The sequence below is a fragment of the Martes martes genome (assembly GCF_963455335.1).
Source record: "Martes martes genome assembly, chromosome: 3".
NCBI classification, from domain to species: Eukaryota; Metazoa; Chordata; class Mammalia; order Carnivora; family Mustelidae; genus Martes; species Martes martes.
The window spans coordinates 135431382-135459232 of NC_137890.1; the positions used below are offsets into that span (position 1 = coordinate 135431382).

At 38.8% G+C, this 27851-nt stretch overlaps 1 protein-coding gene and 1 long non-coding RNA gene across 4 annotated transcripts in view; one reads left to right on the forward strand and one right to left on the reverse strand.

The window, feature by feature from the left end:
* The window catches only part of LOC308339736, an 82908-nt gene extending 64634 nt beyond the window's left edge, over positions 1–18274 (reverse strand). The window contains exons 1-2 of one of the 3 annotated variants that reach the window (XR_013966555.1): positions 18118–18274; positions 16902–17014 (exon numbers count right to left, since the gene is read on the reverse strand). This is a non-coding gene — a long non-coding RNA (uncharacterized lncRNA). Of the gene's footprint in view, positions 1–16901; positions 17015–17699; positions 17833–17999 lie in introns of those variants that run through there. The other 2 variants (XR_013966556.1, XR_013966557.1) reach the window with 2 other exon arrangements.
* GRB14 (growth factor receptor bound protein 14) overlaps positions 17927–27851 on the forward strand; it is a 122273-nt gene continuing 112348 nt past the window's right edge. The window contains exons 1-2 of the mRNA XM_080798693.1: positions 17927–18300; positions 19573–19705. Of these exons, the coding sequence (XP_080654819.1) occupies positions 18110–18300; positions 19573–19705 (324 nt within the window). The 5' untranslated portion in view covers positions 17927–18109. The remainder of the gene's footprint in view (positions 18301–19572; positions 19706–27851) is intronic.

Here is a 27851-nt window from a genome sequence, read left to right on the forward strand (position 1 = left end):
ATCCATATTTACCAACTTACTTCCTCCTAGCTATTTTCATCATTTTCTATCATTAAACTAAGACAGTAGTTCTCAGTCTTGAAACCAGCAGAAATAACCCCCTGAGGGAAGTAATAACTACCTACCTCTTTGACCGTGCCTTCTCTGTCTACTTTGAGGCTTCTTCTTCCTCCTTCTGCATCCAAAATGTTCCTGACTGGGGTTAGTTCAAGTCTTTACTCTTTACTTTCCATACGCTTGCCTCTGATAATCTCATTTACCCTGTGATTTCAATTATTGCCTCCCTGAAGAATTCAAATAGTTGACTCTAGCTGAGCCTTTTCAAGCTACAGGCTCACATTCCAACTTTCTGCTCATCACCTACATTTGGATACACTACAAGCAATACAAACGTAGTGTCTACAAAACCAAACGCATGGTCTTCCTATATCATCTGTTTAACTCCTCTGTTTCTTTTAATGCTTGCTCAACTCCCCTACCTATGACTCAGCTCTGAATCCTCTGTCTCTCCTCTTACTGTCCTATCCTTACTATTATCACGTGCATTATTTTTGATAACATCTTAATTATTCCCCCTACTTCCAATCGAGAAACAGGTCAACTTGAATCATCATTCTGAAGCATGGCTTTAATCATGTTCCATATCTCTTAAAATCTTTGTTTCTGATTACTTTTAGAAGGATGTTCAAATTCCTTAATCTGCTATTCCAGAATTTAATGATGTGTCATACTTCTCTAGATTCATTTCCCATCATCTCATATTTTTTAGCTTATACACTAAAGTTGAATTTTTTTACTTTATGTTTCCCTGGTATAACATTCAATACTTGCTCCTCTACCTTTGCTCATATCATGTATCCTATCCCTGGGTTGAAGTGATGAACAGCTTTTATTTATTTTTATATTTTTTAAAGATTTTATTTATTTATTTGACAGAGAGAGGAGATCACAAGGAGGCAGAGAAGCAGCCGGGGGTGGGAGAAGCAGACTCCCTGCTCAGCAGAGAGCCCAATGCAGGGCTTGATCCCAGGACCCTGAGATCATGACCTGAGCTGAAGGCAGTTTAACCCACTGAGCCACCCAGGTGCCCCGATGAACAACTTTTAAATCTTAGTTCAAATTAAATCTTTTCCAAGAACCTTTACCTAATGGCTCCAGCTTAGCTGTGATCTCTGATTTATTTAGTCTGAGTTACTCCTATGGGCTCCATGATGTAACAGAAGGGCTTTGAACTTCTCTATATCAAGGTTCCAAAGTCTTTCTTTAACTTTGTGACAATAGGAAACTTATTTAACTACTTTAAAGCTTTGTTTTAACATCTATAAAATGAGAATACTACAGCTTACCAAGAATTTCAAAAGAAATCCTGTGTGATATGATTGATGCCACCAAGAGAGAAGCCAGTTGAGTGGCTACTTCTCAGTAGCCTAAGAAGAGACAATTTTCATTCATTCAGATATATTAAAAGTGAACTAAGGACCAGGCACTTTAATATAGAGAGTGATGAACAAGATAAATATAGTCCCTGCCTCCTTGGAGCTAACAGTCCTAGAGTCTAAATTTACCACAGCTCCAAGTCTAGTCTTCTACTTTGCAGAAAGACCTCAAATTGACTGGATTAGTAAATATGACTCTTGCTAAAAATATCACTAACACTGATATATAAAATCAGAATAGCAACTTCTTATTTATACTAAAGACATAACTGTCAAACAAACTGACCACTTGACATGGTTTAACAGGGTAGGCGCATGGAATCAGAATGAGAAGGGGGAAAGACTCAAATATTTGATGGTCTTGGGTTCTAATAGCTAGATGGGGCAATCTCTCTAACAGGAAGATAGACTTTCTTTCTTCATACATGTATATAGAGAAATGGCATCTGAGATATCAAGTACAATAGAGACCCCAGAATAACACTCTTCCCCTATTTTCTTCAGCTTCCTGAAGAATCGCAGACGAGGTTCCCAAATATTCCAGTGGATCTTAAAGGTAGGGATGGAATGCTTGCCACAGATCTCTGCCCAAGCTATGTCTTGCGGTGAAGCCAGGGGTAATGAGAGAAAAAGATAGAACTATGAACTAAATTTTGAACAGGACTTGTGAATCCTCATGTGGCAAAGAGAAATCAGTAGATAAAAAAGAATGAACTCAATTGAGTATCTGCTGTTAAGAAAAGTAGCAGCTCAGGGTCAAAGACTAGATTTCAGTATCAAGTCAAAAAGAATGTCATTGGGGCGCCTGGGTGGCTCAGTGGGTTAAGCCTCTGCCTTCGGCTCAGGTCATGATCCCAGGGTCCTGGGATCGAGCCCCACATCAGGCTCTCTGCTCCGTGGAGAGCCTGCTTCCTCCTCCCTCTCTCTGCCTGCCTCTCTGTCTACTTGTGATCTCTGTCTGTCAAATAAATAAATAAAATCTTAAAAAAAACAAAACAAAACAAAAAACAAAAAAAAAGAATGTCATTATTCCCACACCTATTTCTTTTTTTTTTTTTTTTTTTTTTTTAAGATTTTATTTGACAGAGAGAGATCACAAGTAGGCAGAGAGGCAGGCAGAGAGAGAGAGAGGAGGAAGCAGGCTCTCCGCTGAGCAGAAAGCCCGATGCGGGACTCGATCCCAGGACCCTGAGATCATGACCTGAGCCGAAGGCAGAGGCTTAACCCACTGAGCCACCCAGGTGCCCCCCCACACCTATTTCTAAGCTGTCAATTGTACTCCTATCAAATCATGTGCTTGCTAATATATTAACCAAATTTCTTAAAGTCTGAGACAAGGTCTGGTTTGGCTTACTATTAGAACACCATCCCCATTAGACAGTACATTCTGCATCAAGAAAGGAACAAATGACCCAACAAAGAGTATAACAAAGAGTATACCTATCTAGGCATCAACTTCACATTGGGTGAATCTTATGAGAGAGACATCTGAGGGTTGGAAGAGGAAATGTGAAGCAGGCACATCAAGCAGGTATATTAAGATGACCTTAAGTGGGACTAGGTTGGAAGAGAAGTTGAAATCTTATCTCTAGCTTCCTCCTATCCCTTTGGTATTCAAGCATCCAATAAAAGAGAGATACCTAAGACACAGCAGCTAGACACAAGTAGAAGGGAAAACACAGAATCAAAATAGCCTTAACAAAATGTTTGTCTGGCTTTGTCCATACCCACTTTGCAGGTCATTTAGCCCTTCACAAAACAGTAGACTACACAGTAATCATTATAAACTATTAACTATTGTCATTACATATTCATCTCTCCATCACGAGGTTCATTCCAAAAACATCTGAGGTGGCTTGCATACACACAGCAAGATAACATTAAAAACAAAAGCAGCAACCAAAATATACAAAAAGAAGTCAAAGCTACTGCTGAGTATAAGGAAAGAAACATAAACTAAGACCAAATGTAGCATTTGTACACAAAGTGCAAAATATTGTAAATAGACTATAATAGTGACACTGAACTTTCTTACACAAGCATTTGAACTTTGCAGGTATATTCTAATTTTCTTGGAAAATCCAAGTTCCTTAGAACCATGAACAAGAAGAAAATCCTTAGGGAAATAACGTAAGATCAGCATTTCTCTAGGTATATTGGTCATATATCCTCAGGCCAAAATCCATGGTGCATTGCTGGTTTAAAAACTATTACCTGAGATTTCCATTCCTGCAGAATGTTCCTTAAGTAAATTTTCATGTACATTTTATCCTGCCACTACCTCCTTCCTTCCTGCCTGCCTCCCTGCCTTCCTCTTTCTCTTTTTCTCTCTTCCCTCTCCCTCTCTCTTTCTTTCTTATTTAATCCTGATGTTCATTTAAGACATTCTTTCAAAGGCTAGTCTTTGGCTCTACTGGCACTGATATGTAAATAAGAGACACCTAATTTGTTTACATTAAAAAATAATAACAATGAGAAAGGAAATATACCCAGCCACTGAAAGTAATGAAAGCTGAAACAGAAAACAGCTGCACTTTACACTTTCATTTAAAAAGTTGGTGGCAGAATCTCATGAGGCATTTGGAACTCAGGAGAGTAGGAAACTGCACATTTTTGATCTAATAAAGACAGGCATGCACAGGTGTGCTGATAGGGACTCACCAAAAGTAATGCTTTCAGGGCTGGAGAATAAAGTATGCTCCCTAGAATACTGTTGTGGTTTTCTTTTCCAATTTTTAAAAAATGATATTATACTGAATGTAGTAGCTCACAAAAGTGTCAGACTGATAGTTTTGGAATTCCAAATTTCTTCTCACAAAGCAAGAGCAACACAGGCAGGCATATCACAAATTTGCTAAAATATTTTTAGTAATGGGACTTAATTGGGGCATTATAGGAATTTATAAGATGCCAAAATTTTTACATGAATCAGATTGAACATCTGAAGGCCATGGTAGGAGATGAGTGAATAAATTCATAAGAAGTGCAGGTAGGGGTGCCTGGGTGGCTTAGGAGGTTAAGCCTCTGCCTTCAGCTCAGGTCATGATCTCAGGGTCCTGGGATTGAGCCCTGCATTGGGCTCTCTGCTCAGCTGGGAGCCTGCTTCCCTCTCTCTGCCTGCCTCTCTGCCTACTTGTGAGCTCTCTGTAACTAACTAAATAAAATCTTTAAAAAAAAAAAAAAAAGGAAGTGCAGGTAGCTTTGCATGTCAACTCCTTTTTCGCTCCTAGGAGCTTCATTTTTAATTAGGTGCAAAGATTATTTAAACTGGCCATTTGTGGCAGAAGGCTACTTACCAGAAGATAATGGGATCTCCAACAGATTGTGTTCCTATGAAGTAGGTCCAGCACTAGCAGGCCACAGCAGCACCCCCTATCTCAGAAGAACTTACATTCAGGGTAGTCTTTAACTTCTAAGAGCCACTGAAAAAACTGTATGGCTCTTAGTTCAGATAGATAATTAAGTCTTTTCCACAGTTTACAAATTGCTTTGCTAGCACTGTTAGCATTACATTGGGGTGGGGCATGGAGATTACAAAAGTCCTATTTTAATAGGTTAAGATTTGATGAAGATGCTTGATCAAATGAAGCATTTTGTCAATTCTGGAGGATAGTGGAAAGGCGGAGCAAATTTTTAATGCTCTCTTGAGAGCTGAAATAACAAGGCGTGGTAACAGCAGCGGAGAAAGGAGACTTGGTTAATACCCTTTGATGTGGGATGGTTCACCAAGAGGATGTACTCTAGCACTGATAGAGAATCAGAGTAGGTAAGTCTTTAAGGGACCAAAAGCTTAGCTTTGAGTCATCTCTAGATGAGGTAACTCCAGAAGTTACTTCTATTTGCTATTTGCAAATGGCATGATATAAAATCTATTTGCAAATGACATGATATAAAATCCTAAGGAATCCACTAAAACAACAATACTTACCTAGTTCCTTCAGGAACCAGGCAGAAGCAAATATAATCTTTTCTAAAGGAATCTACCAGGGTGCCTGGGTGGCTCAGTTGGTTAAGCGTCTGCCTTCGGCTCAGGTCATGATCCCAGGGTCCTGGGATGGAGTACTGCATCCAGCACCCTGCTCAGCGGGGATCCTGCTTCTCCCTCTCCCCACTCCTTCTCCTCATGCTCTTTCTATTTCTCTCTTTCTCTCAAATAAATACATAAAATCTTTAAAAAATACTAAAAAAAGAATGAAGCTACTAGCATCATCCTAGGCCTATAATTATTTCTAAAGTTATTTTGCAAATCAGTATCAGGTAAGCAATAAAAGTAAATAACCAGGTGCACAAAAAGATAGTAAGGCATGAATAAAATATAATAGAAATAGCACACTATAGAGAAACAGGAGCTTCATATACGGGCATTATCAAATGCATATTTTAAATAACGCCTATTATTGTCAAGGAGATATGAGACAAGATTGAGAATTGTAGCAGATATTTAGAAACTAAAAATAGGATAACCAAAATTATGTACGAATGGATGAGTTCATTAATATCTTGGACTCAGCTACCAGGGAAAAAATACCTACAATAAAGCATGGGGAAATAAAAAAGTTGGTAATACATAATAAAGTTTAAAAGACAAGGAGGGTACCGTGATAAGGTTTAATATATGTATAATTAGAATCCCAAAAAGGGAGAAAAGAGAAAAAGGGAAGAAGTACTATTTACAGAGAAAATGTCTGGAAACATTTCCAAATTGATAAAAAATATTGTCACAAATTCAAGACCACTTACAAACTGTAAGAGAAATAAATAAAAGGAAATCCTTGCCTAAGTACATCACAGTGAAATGGCTAAAAACCCAGAATAAAAGAAAACTTTGAGAGTAAGGGGGAGGGTGGATAGAAGTCAAATTACTTTTAAAGTAAATGATAATTTGACTGAGTCAGTTTCTCAATATAAATAATAAAGCTGGAGCAATGGAAGCATACGTTCAAAGTGTTGTAAGAAAGTAGTGCCAACCAAGAATTCTATAGCCAATATGACACCCTTTAAATAGGAAATTGAGCAGAAAAGAACCTTAAACAAAATCCTATGCTTCTTCATAATAAAAACACTCAAAAAGTAGGAATGGAAGTTAACTTTTTCAATTGATAAAAGACACTATTTCAACCAACAGCTAATATAGTACTTAAGGCTAAAAGACTGAATATTTTCCCCCTGAAGATAATAAACAAGACATGGATATTTGTTCTCACTACTTCTATTCAACATTATACCAAAGGTTCTAGTCAGGGCAATTAGGTAAAAGAAAAAACAAAAGAAGGAGAAGGAGAAGAAGAGAAGGAGGAGGAGGAGGAGGAGAAGGGAGGGGGAGGAGGAAGAAGAGAAGGGTGGTAAGGAGCAAGGGAGAGGAAGGAGGAGGAGAGAAGAGGAGGAAGAGGAGGAAGAAGAAAAGAAAAGAAAAGAAAAAGAAAGACAAAATAAAAGATATCCAGATTGGAAATGAAAGTTAAGTTGTCTCTATTTACAAATGACATGATATAAAATCCTAAGGAATTCACTAAAACAACAATAAAAAACCCCAAAACTATTAGAATAAATGAGTTTCATAGGGTTGCAGGATATAAGACCAATATACAAAAATTAATTTATATAAACTAGGAATGAACAATCAAAAAATGAAATTAAGAAAATAACTCCATTTACACTAGCAACAAAAAGACAAAGTAATAAATTCAAGAAAAGTAGCATAACATTTATAATTTGAAAACTATAATACATGTTTGAAAGAAACAAAGACCTAAATGAATGGAAAGATATCCCATGTTCATGGATTGAAAGACCAGATATTTTTAAGAAGAAAATACTCCCCAAATTGAAGCACAGATTCAGTGTAATCCTTATGAAAACCTCAGCTGGCTCCTTTGCAGAAATTGACAAGTTGTTTTTAAAATTCAAAAAGAAATTCAAGGAACCCAGAATAGTTTAAGAAATCTTTAAAAAGAATAAGCCTGGAGGACTCACAATTCTTAATTTCAAAACTTATTACAAACCTATCATAATGAAAATAGTGTACTAGTGGCATAAGAAAAACATGCAGATCAACAGAATAAAACTGAAAGTCCAGAAATAAACTGTCATATTCATGGTCAATTAATTTTTGACAAGGATCTCAAGACAATTCAATGAAAAAAAATTAGTCTTTTCAAGAAATGATGTTGGAAACAACTGGATATACAAATGTAAAAGAAAAAGTTGGACTCCTTTCTCATATCATATATAAAAATGTATCATAGACTTAAATATAAAGGCAAGAACTCTATAACTCTTAGAAGAAAATATAAGAGTATATCTTTGTGATCTTGGTCCTCTTAGATATGACACCAAAAGCACATGTATCCATTCATCCGTTGAAGGGCATCTTGGTTCTTTCCACACTATGGAGTATTATGCCTCCATCAGAAAGGACGAATACCCAACTTTTGTAGCAACATGGACAGGACTGGAAGAGATTATGCTGAGTGAAATAAGTCAAACAGAGAAAGTCAAGTATCATATGGTTTCACTTATTGGTGGAGCATAACAAATAATATAGAGGACAAGGGTAGATGGAGAGGAGAAGAGAGTTGAGGGAAATTGGAAGGGGAGGTGAACCATGAGAGACTATGGACTCTGAAAAACAACCTGAGGGTTTTGAAGGGGCGGGGTGGGAGGGTGGGGGAACCAGGTGGTGGGTATTAGGGAGGGCACAGATTGCATGGAGCACTGGGTGTGGTGAAAAAACAATGAATACTGTTACGCTGAAAATAAATAAAAAATTGGAAAAAAAAAAAAAGCACATGTATCAAATTAAAAACTTTGTGATCCAAAGATATCATCAAAAAAGTAAAAAGACACCCACAAAATGGAAGAAAATATTTGCACATCATAAATATAACAAACTTGTATGTAAAGAATTTTTTAAAAGTCAGTAATAAAAAGACAAATAATTCAATTCAAGAGTGGGGAAAGGATTTGACATATCTCCAAAGAAGATATACAAATGGCCAATAAGCACATGAAGGGTTAACATCATTAGCCCTCTGGGAAATGCAAATTCAAAACCATAATGAGGTATTACATGGCACCCACTGGAATGGCTATACTGAAAAGACAGATCATAATAAGTGTTAATCAGAATGGGGAGAAACAGCAACATACGTTGCTGGTATGAAAGTAAAATGGTACAGGCACTTTGGGAAATATTCTGGCTGTTCTTTCGGTGATTAAACATGGAATTATCATATGGCTCTGCAGTTACAAGGAGAAATGAAGAACTTGTATGCAAACGTTCATTGTGGCACTATTCACAATATCCAAAAAGTGGAAAAAGAATCCAAATATCAATCAGTTGATTAATGAATAAACAAAATGTACATACATATGATAGAACATTATTCCTCAATAAAAAAGGAACGGAATACTGATATATGTCACATAGATGAACTTTGAAAATTTATGCTACGTGAATGCAACTGGTCATGAAAGACCACATTTTATATGATTCCTTTTATATGAGACGTTCAGAATAAGAAAGTCTATAGAGACAGAAAGTAGATTAGTGATTACCTGGGTTGCATGGGTAAAATGCAGAGTGACTGCTAATGGGTATGGTCTCTTTCTGGGATCATAAAAGCATACTAAAGTTGATTGTAATGTTGATTGCAAAAATCTGTGTATACCTTGAAAGCCACTAAATTGTACTTTCAAGTGGTGAACTGTATGGTATGTGAACTCTATCCCAATATAGTTGTTATATGTAGAAAATTAAAGGTAAAACAAAAACATTTTCAGACAAACAAAACAGATAATCAATTACCAGGAGACTCATCAGTTGAAGAAATTATAGATTAAAGTTCAGTGACTTCAGAAAGAATAAAGACTGACAATAAGGTAAATGTATGAAAAAAACAAATGAGTATTGACTGTCAAATAATGCTAATGATACATTATGAAGACACAATACACATGAACATAGACAGAGATTCACATACAAAACAGTGGCATAAAAGTTGACAGGAGGGTAAACAGAGATAAGTATTTTAAGATCCTTGCATTGCGTGAAAAGTTGGTGAAATTAAATGAATATACTTTGGTTAATCAAGGATATGTGTTGTAATCTCTGATATAATCACTGAAAGAATAGTAAAAATGTACATTACTTCCAACTTAATAAAGCAGGAAAGAGATGGTATACTCTAGCTGGGTAATTTGAAGACCATTTAATAAAGGAGTTCTTTATAAAGATGTGATAAAGTTTAAACAAAACAAAATACAGACAAAAGAAGATAGTGCAGAACTTCACTGTGTTAAGAACTGTGAAGGGTCTAAGATTTTACTTGACTAAATTACAAGTTGAACAATTATTCTACTTCAGTTTCAAGGACCCTGACAAAGGATGCAAGATTCTGGGTCAGAGACAAGGGCATTTTGTCACTCACTGCAATAGCAGTAGCCAGAGTATCAGCATTTGTTGGTTCTCCCAGCTTGAAATTTCCATATAGGACTATGAAGAGGGTCAGGTAACACCTATACAAGCAGTGGATGGCATACAGGAGAGCAACTGTGCAAGTTGGCAGATAGGGGAAAAAGAGAATAAGTATCCCAGCTTCATATTCTTCCCACTGTTCAATGTCCTGCTGGTGCCTTCCCAGTGAACACAACCAACTAGAATTCAGACAGCAAGGAAGCTTATGTCATACATAAAACTGACCCTCCTGCAGCCCAAAGCTGGTGGAAAAGGATGGAAAGTAGATCTGGTGGGACAAATGGATAAAAAGAGGGGAAACGATGAATTAATATAAAATAGTGCAAAAGAAGGTAAGTAAAAAGTGTTAAAGGAACACAGAAATCGATAAGGAGATAGCGCTCAATGGGACAGAGATGTAACCCAAAATGTTTAAATGTTTCAACTAAGAGCAGTGATCATGCGATTGGATAAAAACCAAATGAGCAAAAAGCCCTAATCATATGTTATTTACAAAAGACACTTCTAAAGTATGGAGGTTAAAAAAAAACCTGACACAAATTAAGGAAAAAAGAGGTACCATAAAACATCAACCGAACTGTATTAACATCAGAGACTTGAAGGCAGAAAAGTTACTAGAGGTGAAGAAGGCCATCTCAAATAATTAATTACTTTGATTTATCATGAAGACCTAATCATTCTAAATTTGTAAAATATCATACTAATACTAACCTCTAAAAACACAGCCTTAAAACATAGCAACAATGGAACATACAGAGTAAAAATAAATTTGAAAACTCACAGAGTGGGAGATTGTAGTATAACATCTTTCAGAAAATGACAGAACAAACAAAAAATGAGTACAAAACTGAGAATTTAAACAACACGGTTGACAAGTTTGAGCTAACTGACATATATATAATAGTCAATCCAAGGACTGCAAAAAATACCTTCTTTTCAAGCATGCACATATTATTATTAATATTGACCATAGCTGGGCCATAAAGCAAGTTTCAACAAATTTCAAAGGACTGAATTCATATAGAGTATATTCTGTGACAACAAGATTATTAAGCTATATATTAGAAAAAGAACAAAATAAAAAGACAGCTAGAAAAATCTCTACCACAATAGAAATACAGACATTTTGAAAAGAATAATAATGAAAATACAACTGATTAAATCTTCAGGGATATAGCTATGGTCATACCTAGGAGGAAATATATGACTGGAAATGAGAATATTAAAAAATATGAAAAGCTAAATATCAATGAGCTATACACATCAATGTCAAAAATTCATATAATCTTTGAGGAAAGAAAAACAAAAACCACTCCCTATCTCTGAGGCGATCATGACTCTACACCAATACCTCATAAGAATATTATGTATGAGAGAGGGGTGCCTGGGTGGCCCAGATGGTTAAACATCTGACTTCAGTTCAGGTCTTGACCTCAGGGTCCTGGGATCGAGCCCCAGGTCGGCACCACAGTCAGTGGGGAGTCTGCTTGTCCCTTTCCCTCTGCCCTTCCCCCTGCTTCAGCTCTCTCTTTCTCTCTCTCAAATAAATAAAATCTTAAAAAAATTTTTTTGAGAAAAGACAACTACAGACCAATCTGACTCATGAGCATAGTTGTAAAAACTGTAAACAAAATATCAGCAAACATCAAAAATATATAAGCAAGAATGAGTAAGGTTTATACTGTGAATATTAGTTTACCATCTAAAAAACATAATTCATTAGCTTAATAGAACCAAGGAGGAAAACTATGAACTCAGTAGATACAGAAAAGTTGTTCAATAATATTCAATATCCACTCTTGATAAAAAATTTTTAGCAAGGAGTGCCTTGCTCAGTCAGTTAAGGGTCTGCCTCTTGATTTCCATTCAGGTCATGATATTAGGGTTGTGAGATCAAGCCCCGAGTAGGGCTCCACACTCAGCAGGAAGTCTGCTTGAGATTCTCTCTCTCCCTCTCCCTCCCCTCTCCTTCTCTCTCTTGCCCTTCCCCAACTCCCCCAATTTTTTTTTTAGCAAAAAGCAGTATGAGGGAACCCTCCTCCCTTATCTGATAAAGTATATCTATGACAAAGGTATGATGTTATTTTATTTAATATCTACTCCTTTGAGATCAAGTAAAACTCTAATCTGCGCTATCCTCACTCCTATTCAACATTGTACTCAAATTCCTAAGTAGGATGGTAAGTCTGGAAAAATACATAAAAGATATGAAAATTAGAAACATAAAATTGTCATTATGCATGAATAATATATGGCCATCTATATTGAAAACATAAAACGTTTCAATTAAATTTTTAAAATTAATGTGTGAAAGTAATTATGTGGATAAAAGATCAACACACAGAAATCAGTTGTTTTTCTCATCACAACAAATCATGGAAAATCATACATTTTTTAAAAAGATTTTATTTATTTATAACAGAGAGAGCAAGAGAGGGAACATAAGCACGGGAGAGTTAGAGAGGGAGGAGAAGGCTCCTTGTCAAGCAGGGAGCCCAATATGGGGCTGGATACCAGGACGCTGGGATCGTGACCCAAGCTGAAGGTGGATGCTTAACGACTGAGCCACCAGGCACCCCAAAAATCAAATTTTAAAAAGGTATCCAAAGTAGTAAAAATATCACCTAAGAACATGTCTAACAATATGCACAAAATATCTATGTGCAAAACCATAAAACATCATTGCAAAAAATTAAAGATATAACCAAATGGAAAGATACAACAATTTTATGGATTGGGAACTTATTTTTTTTAAATACTGTTTCTTTCTAAACTGATGTATAGATTTATTGCAATCTAATCAAAATCCCATCAGCTCTTTTAAAACTTCTGAAGCTAATTCTAAAATTAATAAATTGAAGAGCAAAATGAAATGCCTTATTTTACTGAATAATAAGAATTTTTATAAATCATAATAATTAAGGCAATGTGATTTTGGTATAAATATTGATAAATAAACCAACAGAATAGAAGAGAGGGCCCAGAAAAAGTCCATAAACAGGCGTACAATTAACTATAACAAAAGAGGCACTGAAAAGTTGTGAGGAAAGGAAAATCCTTTTAATGAATGAAGTTGTAAAATTACCTGTTTATATGGAAAAAAATAATCTTTACACTCTCACGCCTTCACACTTTCATACCCTAGGATAAAAATATTCATCTTGTTGGATCACAGGTTTAATTGTGGAAGGCAAAACAATAAATCATCTCTGGAATATATATATATATATATATATATGTATATATATATATATATAAATTTTCTAACAAGCTATAAACAAATAATCATAAAAAATAAATTTGGTTATTTAATACTTAAGAATTTCTACTATTTATCAAAAGATACCATTAAGAGTTATAAGATGTAAGACACAGAATGGAGGAACACACTTTCAAAACATAACTCACAAAGAGCTGCTAACTATAATATACAAAGAACACTTATAAAAGAATAAGAAAAAGATGACACAAAAATGGGCAGATACGGGACACCTGGGTGGCTCAGTGGGTTAAGCCGCTGCCTTCAGCTCAGGTCATGATCCCAGGGTCCTGGGATCGAGTCCCGCATCGGGCTCCTTGCTCAGCAGGGAGCCTGCCTCTCTCTCCTCCTCTGCCTGCCTCTCTGCCTGCTTGTGTGCGTTCTCTCTCTCTCTTTCTGACAAATAAATAAATAAATAAAAAAAATCTTAAAAAAAAAAATGGGCAGATACTTGAATTGGTACTTATCAAAAGAGGACATTCAAATGTCAAACAATCACCTAAAAAAGTTCTCAACTTCATTATTCATCAAGAAAGGTCAAGTTCCACCCCGAGATATGGCTATATACTCAACCAGAATGTCTATTGTGAAAATTTGAATACTATTCCTATCCTCAAGGATGTGAAGAACTGAGGAAACCTATGCTGCTGGTTGTGAATTGGTACAATTCTGAGAAATTGGCAGAATCTACTCAAGCTGAACATACACATAGCATGACCTCACAATGCCCCTCATATATACCATTCAGAAATGTATACACATGTGCATCAAGAGACATGTACAAAATGTTCATTGCAGCAGCATTAACAATAGTCAGAAGCTGGAATTCATCCAGATGCTTATCAGTAGCAGAATGAATAAAGAAACTGTGCTATTTACATACAATAGAAGAATGAAAGAGCTACAGCTACTTGAAAAAGAATATTATAAATAATACCTTAAGGGAATCAAGTCTAGCACAAATGGGTCATACTGTATGATTCCATTTATATAAAGGTCAAAACCAGACAACCTACTTTATTGTGCTTTGGGGTGGATACTTACGGTTAAACTATGAGTTGATTACCATGAAAATCCGGATTGGAGGGAGAAGCTTTTAGAGGACTGACTGCAATTCATGACCTGACATTGGTGTTTGCCTTGTGATAAGTCATCATACAATTTTGTCTGTGAACTTCTTTTCTGTATGTATGTTATCTTTCCCAACATAAAGGGTTAAGAAATTTTATTTGATGAATAAGGGAAGGGAGAGTAAAGCAGGGAGAACACCTCTTCCTTGAAGGGTAGAAAGGCTAGGATACCTAGGGAGAGACAGGAAAGGGAGGTGCAAAGGGGCAGACAATGCTCAAATTGGGGGAGGGGCCAAGAGACAAACTACTTCCTTTGCAATTTCACAGATTTGAGTCAAAAAGGACAACAGCCACTCAGGGGAGGATCCAGTCTTTGGTACCAAGATACCTGCCTTGGTGTTTCAGACCAACATATCTGCCTCATTGTTTCAGAAATCTTTGTCAGTTATGGGAAGGAAAAATCCCCCTTTATAACTTCCTTTTTGGTGAAAACCTGTCACTGTATTCTTTTAGACTGTACTAGGTCTGATAGTATTCTGCTTTTATATTGCATAGTTCTTTATTTAGAATCACTTTTTGTAAACCTTTTAGATAGAAAAACTGGTTCTTTTGTTGGCTTGCTTCGAAAATGAGAATGAGCTAATTCTAATAATTCTTGGTATAGAGCCTCAAGGTATCTAGATGTAAATTCAATATTTAACTCCAGTCTGCAAGACACAACTATTTAGACACAAGACACAAGACACAAGACACAACCATTCCTCAGAGACTTGTTCTTTTTGCTTTTGCCCCTGATGACTATGGGTATTATAATTTTTGCCACGGGGTTTAGAAAAGGAGCATAAAGGCTGCAAATGGATACTCCCTGGATAGTTACTAAAAGAAAATGTCTGGAGAGGGGAGACAAGATTAAGATCTCATTCCAACAAATGAATACTTGGTCTTGAGGTTAAACATTCATACTGGGAAGTGGAGCAGGACACACTATTGGGAAATAGTACTTTCAGTGAAGATATAAACACTTTTCACCTATCCTTTTCTCTGACAAAAAAGCCTGTTCTGTGTGTGTGTGTGTGTGTGTGCGCGCATGAGAGAGAGAGAGAAAGAGAGAGAGTGTTGCTGGGAGCAGGGTGGGAACAAACTTTAATGATTGATTCATCCTCTTGTTAGATGCTCAGAGTATTCCATTTTTTTTTTTTTAATTTTTAGTTTTTTACATTTTTTAGAAAAGATTTTATTTATTTATTTAAGAGAGAAAGAGCAAGAGTGAGAGCAAGAGACAGGAGCAGGGACAGGGGGAGAGGGGGGACAGACTCCCCCGCCGAGCAGGGAGCCCAATGTGGGGCTTGATCCCAGGATCCTGGGATCATGAACTGAGCTGAACGTAGACACTTAACTGATGGAGCCACCCAAGTGCCCCCAGAGTGTACCATTCTAGAGGAGAAATGGGTGCCTCCAAGACTTTTGGAAGAATATAGGGATAAAGAATAAAGAAGAAAGAAGAAAAGAAGAGGAAGAAGAAAAAGAAGAAGAGGAGGAGGAGGAAGAAGGAAGAGGAAGGAAGGAAGAGGAGTTGTTTCTTTATGTCTTTAGTTCAAGTTCTCTGCAAATACATAATCTCTTTTTTATTTTGCTGGAATGGCCTCAATATATCTGTATGCTTTTACATGAAACTCTCTTAAAACCCACATGTAGAATTTAGACCATATTTAGGGACCTGGATGTTAGTGAGGGCTTTGTCTGGCACACAGCATCAAAACACATTAACTTTCACCATGATGAGTACTATTATTTTATCCGGCCCGAGAACTACCATTTTGTCCTTCCATGGCTATCGCACTGTAGAAAGTCTCCTGGAGACCACAACCACCGTGTGACCTGAACGGATACTGCTCTTTATTGGGTCTTAATTTTGACATCAGTAAAATGAAGAACTTGGATTCTATAAGCTATTTGATCCAAAGATTTTCCTTCTGTGGTGTACTCCCAGTTTCCTTAGAAGCTGGGAGTTAGTGACCCCTGGCTGTTAGAAGGCTGGTGCTGTGGTGTGTGTGTGTGCGTATGGAAAAAAGGGTTTTGCCTACTTCTTCAGGGGAAGTGTTTGCCTTGCCCTGGGCCGGAGTTGTGGAGGTCAAGAAAACCTGGTGAAACAGATGCCAGGGACACGTGTTACTTAATTTGGTCAAAGAACAAAGAGTGTGTAAAACATATGGAAATCCTCTCCAGTGCACTGGGATGAGGGAACTTATGGGAAGAGCAGAAACACAGTAGCACCCAGAATTTCAGAGTGGGATAGTTGCACCTCAGAGCGTAGGCATAATGTAATTACAGTAATCCACCCTTAACTGCAGAAATGTGTTTCAAGATCCCCCAGTGGATACTTAAAACCATTATCTATTACCAGACTGAACCACCTATACTGATTATGTATCTGTCTTATAAACTGTATTATATATACCATGTTTTATGCTCTACATGGCTTTCTGATACATTTTAATTTATAAATTAGGCACAGTAAGAAATTAACAATCATAACTAATAAATAGAACGATTTTAACAATATACTATAATAAAGGTTATATAAATGTGGTTTCTCTCAAAATATCTTATCGAACTGTACTCACCCTTCTTGTGATGATGTGAGATGGCAAAATGCCTACCTGATGAGATGAAGTGAGGAGAATGAGGTGTGCCTTGAGAAGAAGCTACTGACTTTCTGCCTGTATCTCAAAAGGAAGGTCATCTATTCCAGAAGGAGGTTGACCACAGGTAACTGAAATGGAGGAAAGCAAAATCACAGAACGGGGCTACTACTTCAAATAGTCTGGGTTTTTAAAGAAAGGATCTTCTGAATTGGAAGCTTAACTGCACTGATTTCTAGGGCTCTGCCAGGCAGGCTATTGAACCCCATTTTCCTTATCTGTAAAATGGGGTAAACATTGAGATTTGTGAGGCTGTTGCGAGGGTGGAATTGGACAAGTCAGACTGGGGATTAATTACATGAGGGCTGCTCTTACTAAAAGAAAATATTTTTTTTCGAACTCCCAAGACACCTTCAGGATTATTCACGCCTTACTAAGAATTCTGAAACATCTCAGTAGTTTCCTATACTGCATGGATTGTACTCCCTGGTCCCTCACCGCCCCCCCCCCTCCCCAGGCCCCGTCTAAGGCTGCAGGAGTGGAAGGAAGAGGCACGTGGGGGAAGACCAGGGCAAACCTAGCCCCATGGCCCCTGGCCTCCGGGCACGGTGGGGCCTGTCATGGCGGCCCAGCCACAGCTTAGGTGATCTCAGAGCCAGAGAAGAAGGGTCTGGGGGGTCAGGGCCTCCCAGACCCCAGCCCCGCTTGCGCTCCGCTAGGCAAACCCCTCGGGAGCGCCGGCTCACATGGGTCCCCGCCTCCGGCGGTGCGGGCCCGCCCTGACCCTGGGTTCAGCCCTCGCGCTTGGGTGCCCACCTGGGTAGGTGGCGGCCCGGGCCTCGCGTGCCGGCCACCGAGGGCCGAACCCCGGCCACACCGGACCTCCGCCAGCGCCCCGGCGCATCCCGGGCGGGGTGCGAGGCCCGCCCGGCGCTCGGCGCCCTCCCCGCCCCCTCCGCGCCTCGCCCCGCCGCCCGCGGCCCCCACCCACCGGCCGCTCCTCCCCTCTCCCCACCCTCCTCTTCCGCCCCCTCCCCTCCCCCGCCGCCTCGCCGACTGCTCGGCCGCGCGTCTGAGCCGCCCGGGCCCGGAGCGCAGGCGGCGAGGCCACCGCACCTGCAGCGCGCTCGGGCTGCCAAGCAGGCGCTTCGCCTCCCGCCGCCCGGCCTCCCTCTCCCAGCCGCGCCGGGTCTCCCGTGACACCCGAGACCCCCAGGCCAACGACAATGACCACTTCCCTGCAAGATGGGCAGAGCGCCGCGGATAGGGCGGCTGCCCAGGACTCGCCGCTGGCTGCCCAGGTGTGCGGCGCTGCCCAGGGGAGGGGCGACGCCCGCGACCTGGCGCCTGCCCCCTGGTTGCACACGCGGGCGCTCCTGCCCCCTCCGGACGGGACCCGCGGTTGTGCTGCAGACAGGTAGGCAGCCCTCGGAGGGCGCGGGGGAGTGTCCTGGGTTGGCAGCCGGCGAGGGGCTGAGGAGGCGGTCCTAGGGGGTGAGCCATGTGCCCAGAGCTGGGCCAAGTTTGTGAAAGTCTCTGAAGACAATTCCCTTTGAGCTGGCTCCTACCGGCTCAGCAGGACATTGCGATCTCCCAGCGCCTTATAAATAGCATCACCGTTTCATTGAGAGCTCCTGGTCGCTCTCACCTCTGCCCATCCGTGCGAGCTAGGAGGCCAGGCGGACCAGCCCCTTCCTCTCTTCGTGGCCCTGCACTATAAAAAACCCCCAAACCAAACCAAAACAGAAAAACCCTAATCCTTTTTATTTTATATATTTAAAAAAAATCATAGCATAAATGAGTTCACCTCCCACATAGAGTCTTACAGCGACCCTGGAGAGGCAAAGCAAGGATTGACATTTCCTTGCTGTTCAGCAGGAAAGAATTGAGGCTTTAAAAGGTTTCTCAATCTCCATAGCATTCAGCGCTAAGTGCCTTTAGAGTTCACAATTTTGCACATACTTTAGGAAAGAAAAAGACTGCAACAATACAAAAATCTGTAGTCCTTTTTATTCATACATTGAAATGGTACTTTTTTTCCTCCAGATTTTCAAAGTGCTTCAACTTCACTGAAGTTAAAATTACTCTGCAGTGGACTAGAGTACATTTTATACTAGCAAGTTCTATTCACTTACCTCTTCAAAAACACTGCCTTGCGGTTTAGTATCTATAAGCACTTGAAAAATCAACAGACTGTGTGTGGGCAACATTGTGAATGAAATTTGAAGTGAGATGAACCACAGCTATAATTAATAAACCATAACTTCCAAAAGTGATTAGTAAAATAGCATAGGGATGAATTCACTAAATGTTTGTAGACTTTGTCAATTTAATGGATCCATAAAAATGTCTAACTTCTCAGGATGGTTTTTGCATCAATAATTATATAGTCTGTACTTCAGGTTAGGAAAATTATAAAAAATGCTGGAAATGGAGTTTCTATACCTAGTGATTTTTTAAAGCCCCCCCCCGAAAAAAGATTGAAATACTATGGAAAATTGGTTTATATCAATTAACAAATTTTATTTTGACCCACGGAAAGTACATCACATACCTTTGCTGTATAGTTTATATAATATTAGTGTTGTCACACAGTGGTACATGTTGGCCCTTAACTTCTTAATCCTGTCAGCAATTATATTTTACATTCCACTTTATGTAAATTACCTCCTATGTTCTCTTGGTGTAGGAGAAAAAAGAAAGATCTTGATGTTCTGGAAATGCCATCTATTCCAAACCCTTTTCCTGAGCTATGCTGTTCTCCATTTACATCTGTGTTGTCAGCAGGCCTGTTTCCCAAAGCAAATTCTAGGAAAAAGCAGGTATGCATTTTAAAATTTTCTAATTTTAGGAGTTCTAAATCCACACAGTTTTTAAAGATATTCTGTACTTTATAATGTTAACAAAGGAGTGGTATGGCCTATTTTAAATGACTATTGGGCGACAAAGTTTTTGGCATCATTTCCCTTTGAATCCCCAGTTATCATAGCTGTAAAATGGGAATGTTAAAACTTACCTGCCAGGCTTTTGGGATGGGTTAAATGGGATAATGTATATAAAGGACAGAGTCTGGGAGCTATTATTATTTACAGGGTAGGTGGGAGAGTTAAATGTGATAATAGATTATCAATGTTAGTCAGAAATTGGAGGAGGGTATTGGGGGTGAGAAAGGGATTAGCTGATTTCTTTAATACCTTCTTTAATCTTCCACGTTTTTAACCCAAGCCAGCCTCACTTACTAAAGGAAATGCTATAGTGATTCTGTGCAAAAGGTAATTGGAGTAATGCAACATGGCTTCTTCACCAGTAAATTCCTCAGTTTGGAGGCTTCTGGCTACAGAAGGCAGATGACTCCTTAGTGATGATTAGAAGATGAACTTTACTTTCATGATTTTGCATTCTTTCTCCATTTCTAGTTTGAGACTGATGCAGGCAAGTTAGATTTCAGGGACCCAGCAACTATGGGGAGATTCATCATGATTATACATTTTGGAAAAAAAAATAGTGTATCCTAGAATAATCCTATCTCTTAATATATTCCCTCCCAATTTTGAATCAGCAAAACAAGGAGCGGTTTCACTAGGCAAAATGTACCTTGTTCTTGCAAGGATGGAAGCAATGATTTTAAACAGTCAGATACTTGCAGTGAGGAGAGGGGTAATAAGTGGAGAGAAGACCATAGATCATTTCCCCACATCTATTGTTCTCTTTCCTTTTTTCTGCCTTTTGCTACCTATGATGAGTTCAATAATATATGTTTTAGGAATGAAGGAAATACCCTAGGGAATAGATGGATTCTTGATAACATAAAGCAATAATAAAGACAGAAGGGAAGCATTCCATGGACTGTTGGGTTTTGATAGAAGTCTGTTATAACAAGGCATATATATATATATATATATATATATATATATATATATATAAATAATTTGAGGGGGACGGTTTGAAGTTTAATTGGTGCATGTGCTTTTTGGAAAAGGACTGGAGAAAGTGGGAGTAAATATTCCCGGAGCAGAGGTATGTTCTCAATTAGAGACTTTGATGGGGGAGGCAAGTCCTTAAGTGGGCGGGACTGTGACTTTGGATGAGGAGATGAACAAGGAGGAGATTCTTGAGAGCTTTATTATCAGGATGAGTTTTAAAGTCAGAGCCCAAGCAAAAAGCAGCCCTGCTGAAATGTCTGGGCCTTTTTAAGAGCTTGTCTTTTGGGTAAGGATATAAGATGGAAATGTGGGTGATGGATTTGATTGTGTATCATGATGGCAGAAAAATTGATGATTGCCCGTGGGATCCGGCATGGGAAAAGCAAAGGTCTGATGATGACGTAATAGTTAGCTGGGGGAATGTAATAGATTATTTCCCTATTTATGGAGGGCCTGCTGTATTCCTTGCACCATCCTAGGTTCTGGGGCACTGAACTAAGCAAAAATGCCATACCTTGATGGGGCTTTGATTTAGAGTTGGGATATGAGTTAGGAGGTGAACAGAGGAAGGGGAGTGGAAGAGGAGAGGTCTGGGCTTACTCTCACTTTAATTTCTAGGTTGAACATTGGGAAAATGCCTGTGTCTAAGAGATGTCAATGGGGCAGGGTTTGTTTTGAATAGAGAGAAAATATGTTAATAGAGGGAGAAAAAAAGAGAGGATGGGTATGGGTCAGGGTCAAGTCAGGGTGTGCCCTAAGGGTGTGTAGTCATCATGCTAGAGTAAGACATCTTGTACTGGGGAATGATAGCATTTCTTTGGATCAGGTTTAGCAAATTGGCAAAATGGGGAAAGGGTGCTGTGTTACTCTTGACTCCGGCTGGTTTCCTGCTCTGGCCTTGTGTCCTATTTCCACAGTGACCTTCTCAGAGAGCACTACGCCCACACAGACAGCAGTGCTGTTTCACGAGCTGAGAGTTCTGGCCAGCCTCCTGGAGACCAGTCCCAGAGGGGTGTTCCCACCTGGGAAGGGCCCTTCATGCTGATCTCTTCCTTTGCCCAAGGGTTGGGATTTCTGTGAAGAGAAGGATGTCCCAAAGTTGGGGAAGAGGAAGGTTCCTTTTTACATTCTTTTATGTTTCCACCTACACTTTGCATTTAGAACAGATCCTTTGTTTTTATTCCTTTATATATGCTCAGTTCTTTGGACTGAGTGATGCTTTGGGAACAGCTGACTCTATGTCAGTGATTTCCCAAGTGCTGTATCTTTGTGACACAGATGACCCTTTTACAAGATGGTATTTCTGGCCCGATTATCTCTGACCTTCACTTGAGATGATGTAAATGACTGGATGTGATAGGTTTCTATTGACTATTATTTATGGTTGACACATTACAGGAGCTAATGTCTCTTTTCTTTATAGTCTCTCTGTCATTTGTTTTGTTTAACCATTCCAGTCATTTTAGCAATTCTTTTCTCCCTGTAGAAAAAGTGAAGAATTGCACTTGTTATTTATGAATAATTGACCAGAAAGTTTGAAAGAATCCAGACTAGACATGTTAAATTTCATGTGGCCTTTCAAAGCCACAGTCAAAAATCATTTTATAGGCCATATTTTTTTTTTTAACAATTTGAGACACCTACATAATGCATGAGTGGTAAAGTGCTCTGAAGCCACCAATAGGATATACTTTATCTCTGAAAATAAAATGTCTAAAAGTATATAATATTTACTATAGGTTTCCAGTGTTTTTATTTTAAAATAAGAGCTAGAGTGATATAGAATACGGATTCTTTATTCTTTCTCCTTGTTATAATACTGGCCAGATATATTTCCTAGACATATTTCCCTATGCTTACCAGTAAAGTAGATTTAAAGCAGATTCCTTTATATGCATGATCCAGAAAAATTACTTGCAATTTAGACTTTATATTGAAAGTGACTTATGAATGTAGATCTCTCTCTCTTTTTTTCTATTTCTGATTGAAACTTACCAGAAATTATCCCTTAGCACCTACTATTTGAAGAAAGGGAAAGAATAAAAGATCCTTAGGCCTTGCAAAAGAATCAGTTCTTGTCTTGTGTTTGTCTACCCTCAGGTAATTTTTGTGCTGGGACTCAGCTTGTGCTGTAGGTCTGGTTAATTGCTTCCCAGTACTTGGTAGTGAAACTTATTCAAAATAAAGTATCTGAAGATTTTAAAGATAAAAAGATACCCGTGAAAAACTGTGTTGTGGAATGTTTGAGCTGGAAGAGAACTTTGAAGTCATCTATTGAATGCTGCTTTACAGATGAGTAAACTGAGGCTAAAAAATGCTATGCGGCTGACGATGGCACAGCGAGGACCTGGAATCTGCATTTCTTGAGGTTTTAAAGAGTCTTTTTAAGGAAGGTCCAATTACCACAGAAGTTGAAAACTAAGAGCAGCACAAGGAATAAACATGCCAGTGTTGTTAGTTACAACTGCTCATAATGCTAGAACATGGGTCATGGTACCATTAGTTAATACTCATTTAAGGACCTAGATTCTTCTTTTTTTTCTTCTTCTTCTTTAACTGTAACTATCTCTTTGTGTTTTTTATCTTATAGCTTTCTTCTCCACCTTCTCCCTAAAACTGATATGAAAAATTTATCAAATAATTAATTGGCTTATCACCAAGTAGGATTTACTAGTATTACTAATAACCAGCTTTTGTGTGTAGTTTATAGTCCACAGTTAGAAGAACGCCAAGAAGAGGTCTCTTATCCATATTTTGTAATTTATTTGAAAAGAGCAAAAGCCAGAAATGATTTGGCCGTACTCTTACAATTTAAATAAAGGGAGATCAAAAAGAGTATCATGTCTGAATGTGCTTTGCCCCTTACCACACTGTTTCTGATGTATTCTGTATTGAATTAAGCCTTTTTGTACATCTCAGAAAAACAAAAATATCTTTCAAATAATTAAGAAATTACTTTTCCATGTGCTCTGCCTTTGATTTCCTTTTTCTCTCACATATCAGGAACTATCAAAAGACAAGTTCATCTCTTCCCAAATTAACGGGCCTCTGATGTCATTCCTTTGTGATGCTAGTAATTAACCCAATTCGCATAGTCCTGTAGGAATCTTACATGGCTGCTACATTAACCGATCTCTCCTATACTCATTTCTCCAATATTCACAGAGTATAAAGCAATAAATTATAGCCTCATATTTCCATTTTCCAGATTCAGTAATTAGCAAGATTTTGCTTCATTTACTTCATGTATTCTTTTCTGAAATTTTTATTGTCTTTGTTGAAATATTTTAAAATAAATCCTGAACATCCTCTCATTGTATCCCCACCTAGTTCTGTATGCATCTCTGAAAAATATATTTTCTTCTATGACCAAAATGCCAGTATTGTCTAACAAAAATAACAATAATTCCTTGGTATCATAACCAAATTGTTTCAGTTGGAATGATACATGAAATCCTCAAATTATGAACTGGTTGTATTTCAAAAGTCCTTAAATTAGCTCTTTAGAAATTTAAATTCATTTTCAGATTGAAACAGCATCATAAGTTGCATTTAGGCTTCCCCAGGCCATTTTACAAAATCCCATTTAATGTGGAATGAAATGCAAATATCTTATATATGCAGAAAAAAATAAATAGAAACAATACTTGCTCCTATTAGGGTTTCAAACAAATATGTCTTTCCAGCCGCAATTTGCTACTTCTGAATGTTGGCACTTGATGAATATCATTTTTCTTGGGAGGGATTTGAAAGTACACAGATCTTTGTAGCAATATTGAAGCAGGCTTTAGAGGAGTACTTTTTAAAGGGTAAACACTGGACCACCTTTCTAAGAATCAGCAGGGCTGCTTGTTAAAAATGTTGATACTCAGGCCTCTTGCAAAACCCCCTCAACAACAATGTCTTGATGAAGGGCATAGGAATTAGACTTATTATTATTATTTTTTTTCTCTTTGACTTCTGTGGAAAACCAGGGGTATTCATATTCCCAGTTGCTTTTAGACTCTGGGGCAATCTGACCTTTCAAAATCGTGGATAATATCATTTAGTTGAGAAAAGGTAGAAATATTACAAATGGACTTTAGTTGGTATTTTATCCAGGTATTGATTGTTTGGAGGAAACAGAGCCTCACATGAACTAGCCTGAAAGGTTATATTATAGTATCCGAAGGCCAAGAGTTCACTGATCTCATGAGAGATTGGAACTGGGGAGTAGAAAGTCAGCCAAGATCAAGGCAGCCACTTTCTCCAGTCTTGATCAGCACAGCACATAATCTCTGCTTCTCCTTCTTCTTTTTTTTTTTTTTAAATTTAAAGATTTTATTTATTTATTTGACGGACAGAGATCACAAGTGAGCATAGAGGCAGGCAGAGAGAGAGAGAGGAGGAAGCAGGCTCCCCCCTGAGCAGAGAGCCCGATGCAGGGCTCGATCCTAGGACCCTGGGATCATGACCTGAGCCGAAGGCAGAGACTTTAACCCACTGAGCCACCCAGGCACCCCTCTGCTTCTCTTTCTATGTCCATTTCATTCTCACATTTGTCTTCAGTCTTGCTTGTCTTGATTGCCTCTCCGTCCCTGATGGCCACTCCATTGGAATAAATCATTCCTCCTACTCGTGGTTCAGCACTTGGTAAGTGACTGGAGTCTGCATCTGGAGAGAGCTTGTAGCTCGGCGTGTCCAGCTCTTATTCCGTCAGCTGTAGCTGAAGGGGCACAGGGCCTGACTGCTGCTCAGCCAAGTTTGTGAGAACAAATTCTGTGAGCAGGAAGTCCAGCTTCAATGGGTATGGCGTATGAGGGTAGGAAGAAACAATGGATGATTAGTGCCCCAGAAGAGAAAGATCTCAAACAAACAACAGTGGACACAAAATCAAAGCCTTATTGCATACCTATGATATATGGTGATCTACCAGTTAGTTTGGCTGAGTGGCCTAGACAGTTCACAGTGTCTGCTTCCCTTGCTTCAATTCAATTAATTCAAATGAAGCATATTTACTTGACAGTGGTTTCAGTTAATGCCACCCTTCAATGATGGGTATCTTTCTTGGCCATTGTCTTGAGTTTGCAACTTAGTGATGTCCCTTAGCCTCTGATGTCAGGAGCTACCAACTCAGGATTCTCTCTACTTCATGCTGGTTGCTTCATTTGTAACAGAAGACAGCTGTCTCTTCCTATTTTAAAACTTAAATCTCCCAGCAGATCTGCTTGTCAAGGTTTTATTTCCAGTTTGAAGGTTGCCTCTAATTCTTGGTTAATTTGCAGGGTACGTTTGCAATCCAACCTTTATCTGCAATATGGGTTTTATTTTTCACTTGTCTTGAAAGCTCAGCTTCTGGCTTGTTTTTCCCTAGGGGCATATATTATGTTCTTTCAACAGAAGGAAAATTGAAGCCATTCATGGTTCAATATAAATGTGGATCTTAATTAATATAAAAAAGCTTTCTGTAGTCTTGTAGATGTTGCTTTTGAACATGTCAACTTACATAGGATAGTAAGAAATTCCATTCTGTAAGAATACACTGATATGTATTTAAGCGGGGATAGGCAGACTGGGGCATTGTCCTTTTGGCACCCTAGATAGGGGATAAGCTCCATGAAGAACCTAGGAAATGGCCACAAGTCTTTGCCAAGGCAAGGGAGCTGAAGAGAGTCTTTTAGAATCAATTTAGGAGAGAAATGGGAAACCTGATATGGGGAGAGCATCCTTTACTTCTTGTCCTTCCCTTTGGTTCCACTCATTTAGCCTTTTTCAAAGCCACAGAGAAAATAAACACAAATGAGAGCATTAATATTCTTTTTTTTTTTTAAGGTTTTATTTTTAAGTAATCTCTATACCTAATGTGGGGCTCGAACTCACAACCTCAAGATCAAGAGTCTCATGCTGTACCAACTGAGCCAGCCAGGTTCTCCAGTAGGATTAAAATTCTTAACTAGTTCACCAATTCCAAAAGATCATTTATAAGTAGACTCTTTATTCACATACCTTGTCCATAGATGCAATGTCACATGTGGTGGTTAGGTTGTTAGGGAGTCAGTAAGTTTTCTAATCTGTAATAGTTCCTAAGAATGGTACATTTACAACATCCTGGACACCATGTTTAATATTGTTTCTATGGAGAGATAAGAGTCAGTATGATGGGATTAAAAATACTGGACTGGGAATCTGCAAGCCTAGTTTTTAATAATATCCTGCTGCTGCTGCTGATAGGAACCTTTTGCCCACACTTTCTATGTCCTGAGAGTGCTATCATTTCATTCTGTTCTTAGAGTAAGCGATTCTGGTGGCTTTTGAAGCACTAATGAATCCATGTAGCAGCTACAGGACTTTAGGAGACTTGTTTGGTCCCAGTGGCCCCAGAAGTTTCCTCCTTACCCTTTATTCCAATCCTCCCACATGGTCACCACAGATCCTGTGATAAAGGCACATTTGGGTGTCATGGGGCAAGGAACACAGGAGCCTCCTTTTTGGAGATGATAGGGGCAGTAGGGGCTAGTTAAACCAGAAATTGCGCATCAGAGTCAAGGTCCAAATAGTAGAGAGTCGGAAAAGGTGTCATGGAGAGGGGCCAGGTTAGGTACTAAAATTCTGTTTAAGCTTAGAAATACGGATGTGACATTTGGTGTGAGATATTTGAGGCTGGTGTAGATCCAGTGCATTTGGGTCTGCTTGGCTTAAGGTTTGAGGTGATTATAACCTTTAAAGTCCTTCTCCAAATTCCTCCTGCTCCACCCTCGAATAATCCATTTGGTTGCTGAAGCCAAAATCCAAGGAGACCTCTTTCTGGTCTTTTGTCAAGTACTGCCTCACCTTTCCCGGCAATATTCTTGAATCCATAAACGTCTTTCCATCTTCCCTGCTACCATCCCAGCTTCAGCCACTGCCTACTCCCATACAAGAGGCATAAAAGGCTTTCTTTTGTGTTAGCCCATTTTGGTCCATTCTCCATACACTTGTTAGAAGTGAACTCTTGGAAAGTTAGTTCACATCATGTCACTGCCTGGTTGAAAATTTTTTGATCGATTAGCATGAAGCTCAACTTCGT